At 44.8% G+C, this 21,172-nt stretch overlaps 1 protein-coding gene across 5 annotated transcripts in view; it reads right to left on the bottom strand.

Annotated features, from left to right (window-relative positions):
• Positions 1 to 21,172, bottom strand: part of fat3a (FAT atypical cadherin 3a) — a 249,990-nt gene that overhangs the window by 85,058 nt on the left and 143,760 nt on the right. For all 5 annotated transcript variants that reach the window (XM_083773881.1, XM_083773878.1, XM_083773880.1 and 2 more), the window contains exons 4-6: positions 12,558 to 12,619; positions 5,997 to 6,311; positions 3,466 to 3,676 (exon numbers count right to left, since the gene is read on the bottom strand). In XM_083773881.1, coding sequence (XP_083630007.1) covers positions 3,466 to 3,676; positions 5,997 to 6,311; positions 12,558 to 12,619 — 588 coding nt within the window. The remainder of the gene's footprint in view (positions 1 to 3,465; positions 3,677 to 5,996; positions 6,312 to 12,557; positions 12,620 to 21,172) is intronic.

Consider the following 21,172-nt stretch of genomic DNA (forward strand, 5'->3'; position numbering starts at 1 on the left):
CGCACGGATGCCCGCACAAACACACACACACACACACACACACCACTAAAACACGATCACAGATTCACTCTTACTTCACGCTTGCTACATGATATCTATTTGCCCCCAAACAACCAACCAACCAATCACAAGAAGGCACGAACGAGCAGCACGCGGACGTACACACACACACACACACACACACACACACACACACACACACACACACACACACACACACACACACACACACACACACACACACACACACACACACACACACACACACACACACACACACACACACACACAGGTGACGAACAATGACGAGAAGCACAGGTGCAAACGATGAATGGTGACCAAACAAAAGGAGAATTGAAAAGAATAAAGGAACGAATGCCGGGGAGGTGTACGGGTGTACGACGAAATAAATAGAGACAACAGAACCGGGGGAGAGACGAAAATAACCGTTGAGGGGAGGGGGGGTAGGTGGGGAGGTGTGGGGTGGGTCGAACCGAGATACCTTCTGTGGAACAATTCCTGCCACAAGCGTTCTGCAGAATATAGAACATCTCGCGGAAAGGCCTGGGACCTTCGTTCCAGGCACGAAGCATTGAGGAGAGAAGGAGAGAAGGAGAGAGGCAGGAGACAGAGAGAAAGGGAGAGAGAGATAAGGTGAGACAGGAAGGACAGAGAGAGGTGAACGAGGAGTGTATACTGTGAGAAAGGAGGACGTGAGCTTTGGCAAATGGCCCTGAGGCTGTGCCAACAATCTGTGACTTGGGGTCAAATATAATTGTGTATAATGTAGTATTAATGCTGTAGTGCAATTAATTAGTGGTTAATGTTAATTCATAGCAAAGTATGATTAAATTTGTCCCCCATGTTCAGTCAAGTATGGACATCCATTTTCCTGGTTTCTGATGCTCATAATTTCAGTTAGAGTGAAGACATTTTGAGGAGGAATCCCTGTTGAAGAAGACCCATGATGTAATGGGTAAATGGAGGGATACGACTGATGTGAGAGAGAGTTATGCTTTCAGAGAAGGAATATATAGAGCACCAAAGTCCTTACGTAACTTCCTCATCCCCTGGTTTGTGGAAGTAATTTCTCTTTGGAGAATAACATGGGGTCATCTTAAAATCATCTCATAATTCATATAAGAATTGTGATCCAAAAATAAACAAACTGTCTCGACGATATTGTCGGGGAGGTCTGTCTCTGTATCGTTTACGACAGTCAGTCATATTTAGCCTGAGCTAACGTGTTAGGTTTCTGGTCTAGAGGGGCGGGTCGCGGCTCAGATTTGTTCACGCCCTGATTGGATCTCGTCGATCTGTCCGTCACCCCCGGCCCCTCCTCTCCCCCCTAGTGCAGCGCTACGTCACATCATTTGGAGTGACGCCCACCCGGAAGGGTTGACTCCCACTTTTAGACCAGAGCGGCCAATGCGTTCCTCCAGGCTTTCAATTTTTGCACCAACAAAAATGAAAGCCTGGTACCGAGGCTAGTCATATTTGATAGTCTGTTTCTAGCGAAAATGTAACTAATTCGGCAGCAGTAACATTAGCGTTTTCTCGCAGTCAGTTGATTGATTCTTCATATCCATACGAGTGAAACGGCCGAGGATGATTTGTTTGTTTTTCAAACACAGTTCTTACGTGAGGCGATCCAAGATCCCCCTATGGGGATTATAATACAAATAAAAAAGTACACAAACACGTGGAATAGCTCCCTCTAGTGATATTGACGTCAGACTTTGGTAAGCTCGCGCGAAGAGGAACAGGGAAGTGGAAAGGCGCTTAGGGCGAGAGAGAGAGAGAGAGCAGGGTATAATAGGCGCAGGGCGAGATGGACAGAGAGGGAGGGAGAGAGAGAGGAAAGAAAGCTATGGATGGAGACTGTGGGTCAGAAAATATCTCCACCTGCATACACACTGACTCCCACTGCTTAGTGACGACGAGGGGACCGCTGATGCGTGGTGCATTGTGGGAAATGAAGTCCTGGTCACTGCAGTTCATCCATTCACCACCGGGGGCTGGCTGCCCTCACCCAGTGTCAATTGTCTAATGTAATCCTGGCGCTATACACTCCCTCTGCCAACCTGGGGAGAGCAACTTCCTTCAATGCATGAGGAGTTCTTCTCACCTGGTTGGACGTAGCGTGTGGAAGGAACACGTTATTCCAACCAGTTCCTTTCCCCTCCATCACATGCCCCGGCTGGCCAGCGGGAGGCAGTATTAGAGACCAGGATTACTGCATGTTTTTGTGAGGGTACCTACCGTAGGGGACACGGGGAGAAACTTCACACAGAAAGGCCCTTTCGCTCCCCGTTTACAAGGCCTAAAGGCTGCTGGCCAAAGGTTACTGGCTTCCCTCTTGATGAACTCAGCTACCCATAACTGCATGCGTTATGGTGTCCAGAGGGCATTTTCAGTGTAGATAATGTATTGCATTAGCATTGCAAATTAAATCTATTAACCGTATTATCATCCATTTGTTGCACGAAATTCATTCAATCAAATGAGGTTTACCATGAATAATATCCACACCATTGAATTGAGCTTAGTGAACTGGGCACGACATAATCCCTTTTAAACCTTTCGTGTGAGTGAACATTGACAGGTCAAAGGCGGATTTGAGGGTGCCATGTTCACACATTTCAGGGGAATGTCAGCATGTCTTTAAAAATCGGTCAAAATGTTTGTAGTAGCTCTGCAGCAAAATGATGAAAAGAAATGACTCATGAATAATATTCTCTTAAAATTAAATATTAAACGAGCACAAAATAGTTTGATTGTGTCACACTCAACAAAGTAAATCATTTTCCCGGAGATTTTAATTATTTTCAGTATAATTAAAACCCATTTTTTTTTAATTATCACGAGATAAGAAGAGGAACTGTTTACTCTCCTTGTGCTATGATATAAACACCTTAGCCCTAAACTTATTTGCCATTTTGTACTATTATGAAAAACATTTTAAAATAGTTCAACTAGCAAGTTCACCTAGTCAATTTGAACTATTTAAAAATGCAGTGCATGTTGGACATGCACTGCTCCCGTGCTTGCGGTTATGTTTAGGTTAGGGTTTGAGGTAGGTTGTCGTTGACTAGTCTGAACTACTGTCACCCGCAAGATATAGCCAAAAGACAGCGGTGTGTGCTGAATGGCCATGGTGACGGGTGATGGGCAGAGGACAAGAGAGAGAGAGAGAGAGAGAGAGAGAGAGAGAGAGAGAGAGAGAGAGAGAGGGGGGGGGCGTTGGGCACACCTGTATGGACCATGCAGCGAAGGCAGAGCAGCTGAACTGCTCCTGGTGTGCACACACATACACACGACCGACAATACTGACGTCAGCCCCAAAAACGCCATGCACCAAAGCTTAGGCACACGTCCTACTTTATATTCCAAGCCAATCAAAAGACAACATCCCCCACGTGTGGGGGGGGGGGGGGGGGGGGGTTGGGGTCGTTCGTGGCTTACCTGTGATGTCAAACCATAAAGGGTACGAGCTCTGTTGCATGGACACCACGCCCACGATCTCGGCCACCTTGTCGTTCTCCATGATGGTGAAGTTGTAGTAAGGCTCGTCGAACAGCAGGGGGAGCGACGAGGGAGGCGGCCTGCGGATCCACTCGATGTGCAGGCGCGCAGTGGCCGACTTCTGAGGGCGGCCGTTGTCGGTGGCCTTGATCTGACGGGGTAAGACGTCAAGGAGGGGTTAACCCATTCTGACCTGAGATCAGATTCGTACGAGGTTTCCGCCGGACAAACACTGGGTCTGATGAACCCATTCTGACCTGAGATCAGATTCTAAAAAAATGCAGTCGTTCTTCGATTTTTCAAAAAATAGCAGACCTACAAGCTCGTATCGCGCCACTCGGTGGCGCGATATGAGCTTGTAGATCTGCTATTTTTAAATAGCTAAAGCATAACATGATGCCGACACCAAAATGGGTGCCCGGTCAGAATGGGTTAAATCAGGGGCACCCACACCTTTTTGACTTGAGAGCTCGTCCCAGCTAAACGAGATCTACCCAACCAAACATTTCTTATCCCATTGCTGTAAAAAGTAGTTGAAAAAAACCTTCGGAATAGTGGCGCTGGTTTTACGATTACATATAAGGTGCAAATGGAATAGTTTTTTTTTTTTGGTATATAACTTTGTAATGCTACTGACGTTTGTGTGCAACATTTGAGCTGAGGCCTTTTTATGTCAATCAAGTCACCTTAATTCAAGTGATAGATTATATACATTTAGGGGCATGCCATGTGGTCTACCTGCACCGCGTTTGTGATCTACTGGTAGATCACGATCTACCTTTTGGGCACCCCTGGGTTAAATTATAGAGAGAGTGAAAGCAGAGCTACATGACAATTACTACTTTAGGCATTTAGCAGACGCTATTAATCCAGAGCGATTTACAGTAAGCAACAACAACACATGGTATTGTAATACATCAAATACATAATTAAACATTGCTTATGGTCCTCATCAAGGACCATAAGCAAGCTACGAGCCTAACACCCGTCTAACAGTAGAATAACGTACAATGAAACTATGAGGATACACTATAGATCGAGTGCTATGTCTACATAATATGCTATCTAATTTACATAAGTTTAGCCTTTGCATACGCCTGTAAGGTCGCTGAGGCTAGTGAAAGTGCTTCGGCAAGTGCTACGGGCTAAGATGGAGTCTGAAGGTGAGGTTTCACTTTTCAGACTACGGCAGAGGATTGAGTGAGTCTGCAGAACTGCAGATGAGAGAACACAATGAAAGCAGAGTGCACCAAAACAATATAGACGGAAAAAACTACTAAAACATAACGTGCCCTTTGGACATTTGCAATGGATTGTCGATTGTGTTCAATCACAAAGTTGATACCAAAACATAATAAAAGCAGAATACAAAGAGATGACATGTGAAGTCTACTCTGTTCTGAGTTGCATTCTGAACTCGTCTCTCTCTCTCCAGAGAGACAACAAAAAGGTCACAGACAAAGGAAAGGTATTCAAAAGGAGACTGAGAAAGGCACAGGGACATGAAAGTAACAACAAAACGGGTTTAACAAACCCAACATAGATGGAAGGTAGCTACTAGCACCTGTCTCAGGGGAATAACATAAAGCCCTATATGTCTATGATATTAACACAATCAGCCCCGGGATTCCTTCAAAATAGGAGCTCTGGGGTGAGGGGAAGACATGGTTGCTTTTTTACTCAAAAAACAAAGACATGAGCGTGTTCTAAGAAAACAAAAAGAGGGGAAAGAAGCATGAGGAAAATGTAAACCTTTTGCCATACATTAGAGCTGCCCAATTCATTGAGATTTTTAAGTCCCTTCTTAAAACTCACCTTTTCTCTCTGGCTTTTAATGTTATCTGATGTTAAAGGAGAATTCCATACTAAAAGGCTTTCTTACCTTTCTTTGTAGTTGTTACGTCCCCACCAAAGAGGTCCAGGTGTTATTTTGTGCAAAAGCTCCTTATTGGCTATTTCCCCTGCCATAAGCCCTAAATGAATTGCATTGAATTGAATGGGGCTATGGGGTGTTGTGCTAATTCGCTTATTTCCATCGCTCAAAATTATAATTTCTTTGTATATATCCTCTCTTCATAATGTAAATAATATCCCAAGCGGCACACTTTACTACTTCTTTCGATGGAAATAAGCGAACTAGCATAACACCCCATAGCCCCATTCAATGCAATGCAATTCATTGAGGGCTTATGGTAGGGAAAATAGCGAGTTTTTGCACAAAAAAAACACCTGGACCTCTTTGGTGGGGACTACAAAGAAAGGTAAGAAAGATAAGAAAGCATTCTAGCATTGAATTCTCCTTTAATGGTTACGCATTCTTGTTGTCTATGACTTCTGTGTGTTGTTTTTGTAATGTAATGCTTGATGTAATTTGCCTTGTTTTATTTTCTCCTGTGAAGCACTTTGGTCCATTTCGGTTGTGTGACTGTGAAATGTGCTATATAAATAAAGGTCGACTTAATTTGACTCACGGTGAGGATATCGTAGCTTCCGGCGGTGAAGGCCTTGCGCGACGACACCACCGCGGTCTTGGGGTCGATGGAGAACTTGCCGTCCTCGTTGCCGTCCACGATGCTGTAGGAGAGGTCACCGTTGGGGCCCTCGTCGCGGTCGTAGGCGAACACGCGGTAGATGGCCTCGCCCTTCTTGCGGCGGTCCCTCTCGGGCAGCTTGGTCTGGTAGACCTTCTCGGGGAACACAGGCTTGTTGTCGTTCTCGTCCAGTACCTGGACCATGACCCACACGGTGCTCTGTTTGGGGCTCGGACCGCCGTCCGTCACAGTCACCTGTAGGGGGCAGTGGCAGAGGGGTGGGAAGGGGGGGGGAGGGAGTAGGGCAGGGTAGGAAGACATCGGACATAACCTATTAAGATCTGAGACCAGATTCTACAAAAAATGTGACCCCCAGAATTATCATGAATTTGCATTGAACTCTGCAGTAACGCAAATTTACATTATACATTGATATAGATGCACATGTGCAGCAGTGTGCAAGACAGAATAAATGCACGCTGCTAAACAGCTGGCTAAACTAATTACTTTCGTCTGCCACTCTCCTCCGTCATTCCCTAATACATGGAACATAGTCAGATAGCGTTCCCTCTTATCTTATTTCCGGAATCTTGACAGCTAATTAATTTAGGCTATAACTAGTACACCTCTTCAATGATGAAAGAGCCTGACGCGTTGCAAATAAAAGAGGGGAAGGCTTGAGGCGGAGCTAGCCAATGAGCCTTTTATTTGTACAACATTAAATTTATATTTATTTTACAAGTTGACAGGGCATTTTGCACCCCGTCTAAGATTCTGATACAATGCAACAATTAATTTCCCTCACGCCGCACTTATAGTTGTGTTCAATTCAGAATAGCGTCAGTCCTGAAAATACCACAACGCTGAACAACAGTGGATGCACCCGATGACCCCGCCAACAAGCTGAGAACACTTAAGACTCGCATAACGATACTAATATCACTGTGTGGATATTGGATAATAGTCTCGTCCCTCTCAGCATTAGATTTGTTTTTCCGCAATGTCCCGCCCCATATTTGCATACTGGACCCCCTTCATGCCTTGCCATTGGATGGTGCGCGATCCTCCCGCGATAGGACTGCGTATCCCGTTACCCGTAAGCTAACGTCCGGTTAATGCGCGGGGTAATTTTTTGCACCTCAGTGAAAATCCTCTCAGCACAGGAATGGACACAGACTGAAACAATGTGTTAAAGGTTGGAGAAGAGAGAAGAGAACAATGTGTTAAAGGTTGGAGAAGAGAGAAGAGAACAATGTGTTAAAGGTTGGAGAAGAGAGAAGAGAACACTGAGAAGATGTTCTTTCTGCTGACAGAGAAGAGAACCATCAGAAGATGTTCTTTCTGCTGACAGAGAAGAGAACCATCAGAAGATGTTCTTTCTGCTGACAGCTGCAGAAACTCCCAATCCATCTTGATCTCAATTTCCAGATCGATCCAGTGCCACAGATCCAATAGATCCAGTGCCACAGATCCAATCGATTCAGTGCCACAGATCCAATAGATCCAGTGCCACAGATCCAATCGATTTGATTGATTGATTGAAATATTTATTAACAGTTTGTAGAATTACAGTACATTTCAAGCACAAACTCAATACAAAGACTGTTAACTGTGAGTGGACGACCCAATTAAGCATTACACTTGTTTACAACAGGGTCCACATTGTTCAATTCATCAAAACATTTAGAGACATACAAATAGACATTTCTATGTAGTTAAAGAACAGAACAGGAATTCATCATATAGGAAGCAAAAAGGGAAAAGATACATATACAGTGAGGGGAAAGGGGGGGGGGGGGCGGTGGGGGGGATTCAGATTTTACAGAGGCCACTTTCGAATTGCAGCCATCCGTAGGTGCCCTTTGAGAGCTGTTTTGAAGGAGTCAAGGGATTCACATGTCTTAATGACTGTTGGTAGGGCGTTCCACATTTTGGTGGCATAGGAGCGAAAATAATTTAGTCCCTTGTTTGTGCCGAATCTGGGTTGTACATGGTTTGTTGCACTCCCTCTGGTGTTGTGGGCGTGGACTTCGTTTACATTAAGGAAGTATTTAGACAGGTACATGGGTATCTTAGTGGTGTATCGAATCTTGTGGACCAGACCCATTGCAAGATGCTGTACTCTGTCGTCGACCCAAAGCCATCCCAGCCTGTCAAAGTGGGCAGGGGTGAGGTGGGTTCGGGGGGTGAGGCCAAGTAGGAGCCTGACCAGTTTGTTTTGGGAGGTTTGGAGCCTTGTTTTAAGGGCCTTTGAGGTGCTGTGGTACCAAGAGGTGGATGCATAGTCAAAGAAACCTTGTACGACGGCTCCTGTTAAGGTCTTCAAGGTGTTTTTGTTGACCAGTGAGGAGATCCTGTAAAGGAATCTTGTTCTTTGATTGACTTTTTCGATTACGTTGGTGGCCATTTTATCACCGGAAAGATTGGCCTCCAGGATGGAACCTAGGTAGGTAATTTCATCTTTCCGTGTGATAATGTTGTCACCCACTCTAATCAAGAAGCCATCTGCCTTGCTGAGATTACTATTTGATCCGAAGAGAATGGATTCAGTTTTTCCCTGGTGTTAGGATAGTTTGTTATCAGCGAGCCAGGTGCAGATTCTACCGAGTTCAGAGCTGAGGGTCTTTTCAACCTGCAGTTTGTTCCTGTCCGAGACCAGCAGTGCTGAGTCGTCTGCGAACAGGAACAAGTTGCAGTCACAAGCTGATGTCATGTCGTTAACATATATTAGGAACAGTAAAGGCTTCCACAGTAGTAGAACAGTAAAGGCTTCCACAGTAGTGGAACAGTGGAACATGCTTCCTTGTGGGACGCCACAGCTCACTGGGAGGGGGGGGGGTACAGTGTTCCATTCACCTCCACCATCTGTTCTCTCCCCTCCAGGTAGGATTGCATCCAGCTCACTGATGTGCTATCAAAACCAATAGCTTTAAGCTTGTTAACCAGTATGGAGTGGTTCACGGTGTCAAAAAGGATGCATGTGTCAGTGGAGTGGGATGTTCTGAAACCAGATTGGAACTCGTACAGCAATTTATTAGTGGCAAGATACTTTCAACCTGATCCAGTGCCACAGATCCAATCGATCCAGTGCCACAGATCTGCGTGATATCAGCACCAGGGAGCGATCAGGAGAGAGTACACCACACCCACCCAGACAGGCACCTGTTTTAGAACCCCCCTCCCCCACTTCAGAGAGGACTTATCCTTAGAGAAAAGCAGCCTTACGCTGCGTTCACATGGGCATATGCAAAAGATACAAAGATGCAAAGCTACAGTGTATCTGTAGCTGCTTTTGCAGTAGCGACAAACGTTGAATGCATCTTTGCATCTTCATGTTGCTGGCTACCATTGACAATGAATGGCAGACTGTAGCTTTGCATCTGCCCGTGTGAACGCAGCATTAGAGGAAAGCAGGAGAAAGCACTTATGATATTGGCAGTTCAAATATACAGCATATTAATAGCTGATGAAGTGTGTTGTGGTGCATATGTTATGGCTCGCAAGGAATGATCATTCATTAGCTCTGGCCCGATGATTTAAACTGCTCTAAACACTGTTCGAAAAGCAATTGCTGATAGTATCCAATAAACAATATTGTCTATCCATGCACGCACGTATTACGCACCATACCAGTTCTTCTATAAATTTAGTTGAGTGATTTGCGAACGGGCCCCTGCCCCCCCCCCTCCTTTCCTGGCTGGCTAAACAGCGAAGCAGAGAGTCCTACCTCCATCTCAGCTACCGCTCCGCTATCGATGGCGGGCAAACATCAGACGGAGCTGGCTCGGTGATGGAGTGACACCGCAATGACCGACGGCGACGGACGGACACTGGGTTGGATTGGGGATAAGTGTGGCATACTTGCATCATGTCCAGGGAAGCTGCCTCACCCTACAGAAAGAGGGGCCTCGTGGCTCAGCGAGGCTTACTTACAGACACTTTCTAACACTTATCAACGCTGACGTTCTTATAGATTTTGTGCACACCTGCTCTTAGCTGAAGATGATAAGAATGCTTCTCATGTTATGGTTGGCTGACGTTTACATTGAACAACACATCGGTAGCAATTAGGGGTTCAGAGAGGTTCAGTTCACAAACTGTGGGGGAGCCCGGGCGGGATCGAGCTGGGTTGATGTTGGTCTGCTCTGCTGTATTCACGAAACAGCGAGCACTTTTACGCACAGTAAAATCTATGCTGAAGTCTGAAGAGTGTACTTCCATTTGAGGATTTCACTGTGTAAGATCGACAATGCATCACCTGCTGTGACTTCCTCCATCTCGCAAAGTGAAAACAAATGAAACTTTGTGACAAAGTAGACCTAATAAGATGTGAAAGGCAAGTTTTCTGGAAAGTGCCACATTTCCCAAGAAACGGGAGCCAACTTCTGTGATGACTTGACAGTCTGTGCCCCTTTATCTTCCTTTTGTCTCCGTCAGTTGCCTCCCCTCCGTGTCTCTGGCAAATGAAAATTGGCCCACCCCACAGTCACCCTGACAACTGTACAACAACACCACAAGAGAACTGGAGAGAGAGAGAGAGAGAGAGAGAGAGAGAAAACCAGAGGGGGGAGGGAGGGAGGTATGGGATGGATGGTCCTTCCGGAGATGTGCAACTTATCCTCTCCTCCACATCTTTCTCAAGCACACGCACGCACGCAAGCACACACACGCACGCACGCACGCACGCACGCACGCACGCACGCACGCACGCACGCACGCACGCACACACACACACGTACTGTACGCAACACAACGCACACATGCAACGCATGCATGCATGCACACACACACACTTTTGAACTTGGAGAGTATGCGAGGAGCAAAAGCCTTTCTTCAGTGGCATCACTGGATCCTTTTTGGTGGACATATGATCAGAGTTCCTTCTCTTTACCCTTCAGCTACTGTACACTCCATGAAAGGGCTTCAGTCTAGCAGTTTCTCTTCTGTTCCTCTGCACGCACGCATGCGCATGTGTGTGTGTGTGTGTGTGTGTGTGTGTGTGTGTGTGTGTGTGTGTGTGTGTGTGTGTGTGTGTGCGTGCGTGCGTGCGTGCGTGCGTGCGTGCGATCTTTTTATTTTTATGTGCTGCAAAACGTCAGGCAAATAAAGCACTAAGAATGTGTACAGTATGTACCTAAATTGGGGTTTCTTCTTACCTCTAGCTAGTAAATTGACATTCTAACTTTCTGAGTACCACGGCAATGTGCCAACTCTAAACTACCTTGTTATTCAATGAAAGGAAAATGCTGTGCAGAGATAAATCAGCACCTTCCTAAATAGAAAACAACAAGCAACAGAATATAAATAGTCTTTCCATCGCTCTGTATATTCTTACTTAATATATTATTCTGCATATGTCTGTACTTACATCTATCACAAGTTTAACATCTGACAAAACCCCACTTCAAAGCTCATTCTTTCCAGCCTCTGCTTCAATAATTTGATTAACCACTTTCAGCCCGGCAAGCACAACAAACACAACCGTACTTTTGAGAGTACAGACGATATTAACTACCCTTGATTTGATTTAGATGAAACATGCACAAGAAGTGGGGGCGAACAGAGGATCCATCTATCAGCATCATGGGGAACATAATGGTGTTAAACACAGCCAAGAGAAGAAATACTTTGTTTTCAGTCCGTGTCTGGTTAACACTAATTAGGCTAAAGATGTGTATCCACGTCCTGGGAATCAAAACCATGTGGTGCCTTGGACATGCATAGGTACGGTAGGTGTCCTTAGGTATTTTTTATAGATATTAAATGATATTTCCTTCTGCAGTGTACTCCTTGTGTTTCGCGCATGCACACTGCCGTTCACTTCCTTGTTTGGTCTCCATGGTTTTGACCAAAAGAGCAATGTTCTGAGGAAGCAGAAGGGGGGGGGGGGGGGGAGTAACGGAAGGCGGGGCTTTTCAGAGTAAAATCGGCCCATCTGCTTGGCACTCTAGTGCCTTTATTCTGAAAAATTACCTGGCAAAAAAAACAAGACCGCATTAGAGGCAAGGTACAGTTTCGCATGCAGAAAGTTGACTCACTTGTTATTAGTCAGGCATGCACTCTCGCATACACATGTGCACAAAAGGCAAACACTCATGGTTCGGTTCGGAGAGTGGCAGGCATTTACCCACAGGAGGACGGGTAAATAGAGATAGGTTGCTTCAATTATTGACTAATGGCGATGAACAGACGCACGTCACTCAAACACACTCTGCATTCCGTCGGCACATATACTTCAGGGACCCGCTCGATTGCACTACATCACCAACTTAATACCACCTCCACTGAGAACAACTAAGAGAGAGTGGAAGAGTCAAGGGTAGATGGATGGGGGAATGAAACAGATGGAGAAGGGATTTGTTCTCATCTAAAGAGCTGGCACATTTAGGATTGCGGTAGCGCTGCTGCTGGAAGTAACACAGTAACTTCCTCATAATTATATTACTGTGTTGCCTGCTAAAAATAACCGTAATCAGTCATTAGAGGGTTGGTTCTTCTTACCTCTAAGACGTGTTCAGCCTGTTGTTCGCGGTCCAGTTTCCTGGAGGTGGTCGTGATCAGACCTGAGGACGAGAAGAAGAAGAACATGAGCATGTTAGAAAAGTATCAATACTGCAATGTAGAGATACTACTCTGCTACAAGTACAAGTCCGTAATTCAAAATGACATAAGTATTGGTATAGAAAATGTACTTAAATATTCGTTTTGTTGCTTTTCTGCCTTTATTGATAGTATCAAGTGAAGATAGACAGGAGAAAGGGAGAGAGAGAAGGGGAGAGTGTATGCAGCAAAGGTCGTCATGAACAGGACTCGAACACACAACGCGCTGTCAGGCCAGAGCCTATAATGTGGCATGCGCCTGGACCTCTTGGCCAGCAGGCGCCCCTAACAAATGTACCAAAAGTAAATGATGCAGTAATTATGCAGAATGTAAAAAAAAAAATGTTTGAAAATAGCCGATCTACAAGCTCACAATGCGTCGCATAGCATTCGGAGATTGTGGAATAGTTGTCTGGCTACGCAAGACTAGAAAATAGGGCACACCAGTCCTCCTGTGCCAATTATGCCAAATGAGCGTGTTGACATGGTAATTAGGTGTGTGTGTGTGTCCGACAGGACCCTGCACTTGATATGCTAATTGTGCGGGCGCTGCCCTATTACTTTTCATTGTTTGGTCAGTACCGGTAATTATACCATGACGGAAACAAATGAACGAGAGAGAGAGAGAGAGAGAGAGAGAGAGAGAGAGAGAGAGAGAGAGAGAGAGAGAGAGAGAGAGAACCCAAATAGAGAGACGGAAGGGCAACAGAGATGATGGCAAAAAAAAATGAAATTGTATAGGCATAGAATTGTAATGATATGCACAATGGGAGGACATTAACAGTTCCGTCCATCACGTCATAAGCAATCCAACCGACGGGTTGCAATGACATGTGTGTACATGTGTACACACGTCCTGTATGCGCTAGGACGTGTGTACACGTGTGTACATGTCCTAGCGCATCTTCAATGATATCAAACGAGAGAATATTCTGATTTTTTTTCCTTTTTTTTTTCTTGAGTGGGACTCCAAAGGCCACCGTACGCTTCGCTCTTCGTTCATGCGCGGTCCCGTTTAACCGCTGCAGAAAGAATGCCTCGTATCTCCTAATCTAATCAGATGGATATACTAAGCACTTCATTTCTGACTTCTCGTCTGCCTCCGGGGGGCAGATGAGAAGTGGCCATGTCTTCCCGGCACCCCAGAGCTCTTATTTTGAAGGAAATCCCGGGGCTGAAGGCTGCTCAACAACACTGCTGGCTGCTGATATGTGCTCAGGTCAGTCATTGGAGCGGTCAGGCACCACGCTCAGAAATCGGACAGATCCATTTTGACCACATGAATGATTGATTGAAATGGATGTATAGACAAGGTACATTTCAAACGAAAGCACAAGTCAATACAAAAACTGTTGCTTGTGGACGAACCATGACGATGCACTAACACTTGTTTACAACAGGGTCCACCATTTTCAATTCATCAGAGAGACGCTATAGAGATGTGTACCGATTTGTGTTATGTTTGGACAGAATCCGTATTGAGCAATATAAATATTGCAGCTGTTCGCACTCCAAGCAGACCATTATACACACACTGTAATGGATCTATACAGTAACAGACGTGTCACCAAACAGACTGAGAGACAGACAGACAAGGCCAGTCGGTTATAGGCACCACTCAAAAACTAAAGTTATACAGTATGACTGTAACGTCCCGTTCCGTCCCTCCCTGCAGGCTGCACAGTGAGCCTCTCTCTCCATCACTCACACCGTATCGACGCCATGCTCGCCCGCCCTTATCTCGGGGTGTGGGCGCTGACTGAAAGCAATCTCCTCCTCACAACATACTGCCAGGACACGCATTTATTGTTTCATTCTTTTAATAATTTTTCTTCATATCCCTCAATGCCTCCCCCGCCCCCTTCCTTCACTACTGACCGCATGGTGTGCGAGGGTGATAAATCAAAATGCAATAGTCTCACACACACACACACACACGACACCATGCATGCACGCACATGCACGCACACAGACAAAGGCCAACACGTAAATGTACACTTACAGAGGCACACAAACACACAGGCACGCATACAGAAGTCCATGCACGCATACAGTATTTGTGCGCTAACATGCACACACGTACGCACAAAACCAGAGTCCTGTGCGTGAACACAATCACTCACACAGACGCACATGCTACGCTATACACACACGTGTGCACAAATCTGCACATGCATGCACGCCTACAGTAAAACACATAAGTAAGCAGAGAATGCTTACTCGTACACATTCCGAACAGCACAATGTGCACTAGAAGCAGTAAACATGTGCTTTCATCCCAGCAGGGGGGCTCGCAAGCTTTAGGTGTTTCCCAAAAGTGCTAGCATGTGTGTGTGTGTGTGTGTGTGTGTGTGTGTGTGTGTGTGTGTGTGTGTGTGTGTGTGTGTGTGAGAGAGAGAGAGTTCGTGTTCTACATTCCAGGACATGCAGACTGCAATCTGCAAACCGTTCTTTATGCATACAGCTACGGTAAGAAGTATAGGTAACAATTATTACATAGTCGCCTGATGGATGATCATAGCGTGTGAGCTTGTAGATTTCACTATTTAATTTTTTTTTTTGTTTGATTTAAGTTATTTATATATTTTTCTTCTATTTAATTCAATCATTGATCACAATTTATTGTGTGACAAATTAATCGTCAACTAAAATTAACCCTATAGCAACCCACATGAGCACAATGCCAGAGTTCCTCGATTCGATACAAAAATAGCAGACCTACAAGCTCGTATCGCGCCACTCGGTGGCGCGATATGAGCTTGTAGATCTGCTATTTTTCAATAGCTAAAGCATAACATGATGCCAACACCAAAATGGGTGCCCGGTCAGAATGGGTTAAAGACGTTTACGCCGCGGACAAAGCCAACTCGAGTTGTGACACATCATGACAATAAACACAATGTTTTGGGCCGATCAAAAACGGCAGGTTACAACACTTTTTTGTTGTTTTTCTTCTTTGTAATTATTTGTTCGGTCCAAAAGATTGTGTTTGTTGTCATGGTTTGTCACAACTCGAGTGAGTTGGCTTTGTACGACGCTTTTAAAAGGTCTTTAAATAAATCTTTTTTTAAATGTCTATGGTGAAAATGCATTGGGAATTATTTCCTGGGCCTGGCGTTGTCATGAAAGGGGGGACTGCGACGCTCAATAATGCTGTTTGTATAGTCTTTCTATAGTTAAAAGTAAAGCATCCCTAAAGAGAAGTGGGCAACCAATGTGTTTTTGTCATGGATCTTATGAGTGTTACATTATTAGCCTATAATATATTAGCCTATATAGAAAACACTCACTACTAGATCTGCATCCTGATGTACCGTACAGTTTTTGCTTTACTTTACTGTAGTACAGTAAGAGGAAGCAGGTAGCATTCAACTCAACTCAACTCAAACTTTTTATAACTATTATATAGCACATGCATATGTCACAACGACCAATGGTCGACCAAAGTGCTGTACAGGTATAAAAATAGAAAAGACAGAACAGCACATAACAAAAGTGCAACAATATGGAGGAACAGAGAGACAAAATAAGAAAAGAAAATAGAGCTATGGACAGTATAACATTTACATAATCATAACCCCTTTTTAATGATGTTTAGGACACAAAACACATGATATTTTTCCCCATTATATATTTTAGTCATGACACCATGTTCATGACCAAAACCCGGTCATGGACATGTAGTCTCACTTCCTTCCTGGACTACAAGTCACAACTCCATGCAGCCCTCCTCCCTCTACACAAGGAGCACTAAAGCATTATGGGTGTTGTAGGAATTCAGCAATCCAGTCAAACCCTAGTCAAACACACACACTAACTTACTGTTATCTACTACAAATACTATTCTGTGTGCAGTTGCCTTGCCTGACTACTTCAGTGAGGTTTGGGCTAGATAGTGGTGGAAAGTAACTAAATACATTTACTTAAGTACTGTACTGTACAGTTAGATCTGTTCTTTTCCAAAGACTTTTACACATTTGAAAACTTGAAATGGGACATTCTGCATAACGAGTACTTTCTACGTTCTGTACCGTAATTTCCGGACTATAAGGCGCACCTGAATATAAGCCGCACCAGCCAAATTTAGGGAAAATCCCAAATATGTATGTATACAAGCCGCACCGGACTATAAGCCGCAGGTGGCCCCCTAGTGGCCGTTTCGTTTGCTCAGAGCCTTAGATGGCTCTGCGTTACTGTAAAAATCCATAGATTAGCCGCACCGTTGTATAAGCCGCAGGGTTCAAATCATGGGTAAAAAGTCGCGGCTTATAGTCCGGAAATTACGGTACTTTAAGTACATTTTGAATTTTTATGCCAATACTTTTGTACTCTTACTAAAGTACAATTAGAATTCCGGACTTTTACTAGATGTTTACTTTACATCTACATTACAGTATTGATACTTTTGACTTAACCCATTCTGGACGGGAACCCCTTTTGGTGTTAGCATTGTTAACCTATTGAAAAATAGCGCTATGAGCTTGTAGGTCTGCTATTTTTGAAAAATCGAAGAACGACTGACATAGAAACATAGCTTTTTCAGAAAACTGTCATTTTCAAACAATGGGTTAAGCAAAACATTTGAGTACTTTTGTCCACCACCACTGACTATCTATCAGTGAGGTTTGGGGTAGATAATGAGGTCTGGGGTAGATAATGATGTTTGGGGTAGATAATGAGGTCTGGGGTAGATAATGAGGTCTGGGGTAGATAATGAGGTTTGGGGTAGATAATGAGGTCTGGGGTAGATAATGAGGTCTGGGGTAGATAATAAGGTTTGGGATAGATAATGAGGTCTGGGGTAGATAATGAGGTCTGGGGTAGATAATGAGGTCTGGGGTAGATAATGAGGTCTGGGGTAGATAATGAGGTTTGGGGTAGATAATGAGGTCTGGGGTAGATAATGAGGTCTGGGGTAGATAATGAGGTTTGGGGTAGATAATGAGGTTTGGGGTAGATAATGAGGTTTGGTGTATAGATAATGAGGTCTGGGGTAGACAATGAGGTTTGGGGTAGATAATGGGGTTTGGGGTAGATAATGAGGTCTGGGGTAGATAATGAGGTTTGGGGTAGATAATGAGGTTTGGGGTAGATAATGAGGTTTGGTGTATAGATAATGAGGTCTGGGGTAGATAATGAGGTTTGGGGTAGATAATGGGGTCTGGGGTAGATAATGAGGTCTGGGGTAGATAATGAGGTCTGGGGTAGATAATGGGGTTTGGGGTAGATACTGAGGTCTGGGGTAGATAATGAGGTCTGGGGTAGATAATGAGGTTTGGGGTAGATAATGAGGTTTGGGGTAGATAATCCAGTCCAGTCCTGGTGAAATTGTACGTGGACGTTGTGAGGCTCATGTGGTGCTCAGCTACGCTCCTGGGCTGTGCCCTCTAATCAGAGGCAGCATTCCGTCCTAATCCAAACCACTCAATATGAAGAGACATATAGTGTTTGCTATGCCGTGCCTTTGCCGATCCAAAACGGTTTGTTCCATTTAGGTAATTGTCTCTTCTCTCCAAGACGGCGCTGCTAATAAAAACAGGGGAGAATGCGATACACAACTCAAGACGGCTAGAGGACAGTGCCATCCCAGCCTGCCCACCACCCGTCCAACCAAGGTCGCTGTAAAATAACAATCCAATTATAGACCCGAGACCAGATTCTACTAAATGTCTTCTAAATCATGCCAGTTTTCAGAAAAACCTACAGTATGTTTCTATATGTCAGTGGTTCTTTCCAGTGGTCTTTCCATGTCAAGGACCCCCAGAATTTTCTGTATTTGACCACGGACCCCCATCTGAAAATATGTTGTTCCAGGGACCCCCCAGAAGCAAAGATTTGAGTTAAAAAAGTCCGCTCTGAAAGAATATACCGGTATATTCAAAGATTTGTGCCACATTTTCACGATAAAAAAGAAAAATCTGATCTACAATATAGCTAAAGTATAACATAATGCTTAAAACACCAAAAGGGGTTCCCGCCCTGAATTGGATAATAATAACAATAAAACTTTATTTGTATAGCACCTTTCACAACATGAAATGCAGCTCAAAGTGCTTTACAGAGCAATAGAGAAAAATAGAAAAGCAAAGGCCTAAAATATTAACAGTACACTCAATCCCGAAAGCAACCGGGAGTCAATGTAGTGAAGCTACAGTGCTTTTACTTTGTGGTTCCACAACTCTCAATGATCGTTGATTCGTTGTGCTTCATGTTTTGTGGCTCAGTGTCAAACCGCAAACACAAAGGTCTGTTGTTGGAAGGATGCAGGCTGTGGATATACAAAGACATGCAACGGCAAACACATGACATGGCAGCGAACAGGCGAGGTGACGATGTGGCTTGCTAATGAGGCCGTCACACAGCTCCGCTACACTATGGCGGTACAATGAGATGAATTCCGCTTCCTGATTGGGGGGGACCGCGGCACACACATGGCACATTTGGCATGTTATTTCTCCAGAGTGGGGCCGAGGTCTGCCAAAACGTGGGGTTTTGTTTTCATGGGGCATCAAACAAAGGGAATTAAATATGGAAAGAGAATGCTCCCTGAGCAAGTTGAAAGGAGGACAAGTGCCAGATGTGTGTGTGTGTGTGTGTGTGTGTGTGTGTGTGTGTGTGTGTGTGTGTGTGTGTGTGTGTGTGTGTGTGTGTGTGTGTGTGTGTGTGTGCATGCAGCACGCAGCATTGCACTGGTGTGTAGATCGCTGGTGCGTGTGTAATGTACGTATGCTGTGGTGAACGGATTTTTTGTGACCACGCGTGTGTGTGTGTGTGTGTGTGTGTGTGTGTGTGTGTGTGTGTGTGTGTGTGTGTGTGTGCTGTTCTATCTGTTGTTATGCTGTTGTGTCTGACTCTGGGGTGGTGACAGTTGTATCCCCTGGGTCTCTCTCTCTCTCTCTCTGACATCATGACGTGATATTGTCAGGGTCCAACCAAGCCTTGACGTTGACTGAGTGTTCTGGTGGCTCAAGCACTTATTGCGCTGACAACATAATCCCAAGTTCAAATTTGTCTCGGGGACCCCGTGTCACATGTATGTCATCTCCTCGCTCGCCCCTTCCTCGCCCCGTCCCTCACAAATAATCTTTAGGAGGCAGCGAGAGAGAGAGAGAGAGAGAGAGAGAGAGAGATAGAGACAGATGCAGTTCATTCCATGCCTCGTGTCTCTCTGCCAACACACTGTTTGTCTTGACTGGTTGTTCCCTATTCCAGCCAAGTCACAATTCCCCACCATCTACAGTCTCTATCTCGTTCACTCTCTCTCCTGAGACCGCTCCCCTTCTTTTGTTGGCTCCGTCTGCCTCTCTGTCTGTCTCACAGGGACCAGGACATCAATTCATTTCAGCTTGTTTGTTCTGTGTTAAAAGCTCTTGCCTGGCTTAATGAGTTGCGGCTTGAGTTGCCGTCTCACTCCCCTCTGGCACAGTGTGTATGTATGTGCGTGTTGTTTTCGGCTCGCAAAACAAAATCAGGTTCTTAGTATAATTACAGTGGTGTTTTGTCCTCAAAAATCACCATGTTGTGCTCTGTTTGTGGTTATAGCAGCTACAGCTCAAAGGAATGTCTGCTTTTTAATCTGTGTGTAAACAAGTTTGTGCGTTATCTTGCTGATATTAGACTTGTGTCATGCGTATGCAAGCAGGGTGCTAATAGCCACATGCAGTAAAATCTCTAGACATCAATTTATAGAACGACGGAAGCCCAAAATAGCCCAGTCTGATCAACTTGTAGATCTAAAAGAGGTGGTTGCCCACCCTTTCCCTAGTGGTTAGGATTAGAGTAAGATTGTGAGTTTAGCAGGTTAGAGTTCCTTGCATTATTATTATTAGTCATCAATACATACATAATTGTACATGAGGATATGGCTATCCAACGTCTCCAGAGTCATACCCTACATTTGGTAATACCGCAGGGGGAAGCTAGCTACACATCCCAAATCAAGGGTGTTCATTTGACTCTATAAGAGTACCCTTATGGGTACAGGAAGAGAAGAAAGTCACTCAGTCACACCCTATACTGTTTCTTTTAACGCTTCGGTTCAGGTGCCATAAAATTGTTTCCCCCCTGACGCCCAACAAAGGATATTTTTCAGAAGCAGAACAGATGAGAGAAAGGGGTCACTAACAGGGAGCGGTGCGGTGTGTCGGCTAAATGGGAGATACACTGGAGATGATTGTACAAGGCAGACGAGGCCTGTTGATGCTACGGTTCCCTAACCCTGCAATTGTCCCCCAAAGACTCCTATAAGAAAGTACACCGAGCAAAGGACACCAATACTTAGCACGCACTCTGTCATCGACTATTATGGGCATACTAACACTATTATGGCTTCAAAACTCTACGGCAATTAAACAAAATGTGTTTCATGCTACATGTGTCCTCATGTGCATTGTGCTTGCTAACACAGGCGTGCTAACAAGCCCGTAGGGAGAGACTGCCAAGGTCCCTGCCTCGTTAGAGCCTAGCATTAGCATTTACACATCCTACTGACTGTGTGAATGGAAGTGACAGGCAAG

The sequence above is a fragment of the Protomyctophum parallelum genome (assembly GCF_964188405.1).
Source record: "Protomyctophum parallelum genome assembly, chromosome: 9".
NCBI classification, from domain to species: Eukaryota; Metazoa; Chordata; class Actinopteri; order Myctophiformes; family Myctophidae; genus Protomyctophum; species Protomyctophum parallelum.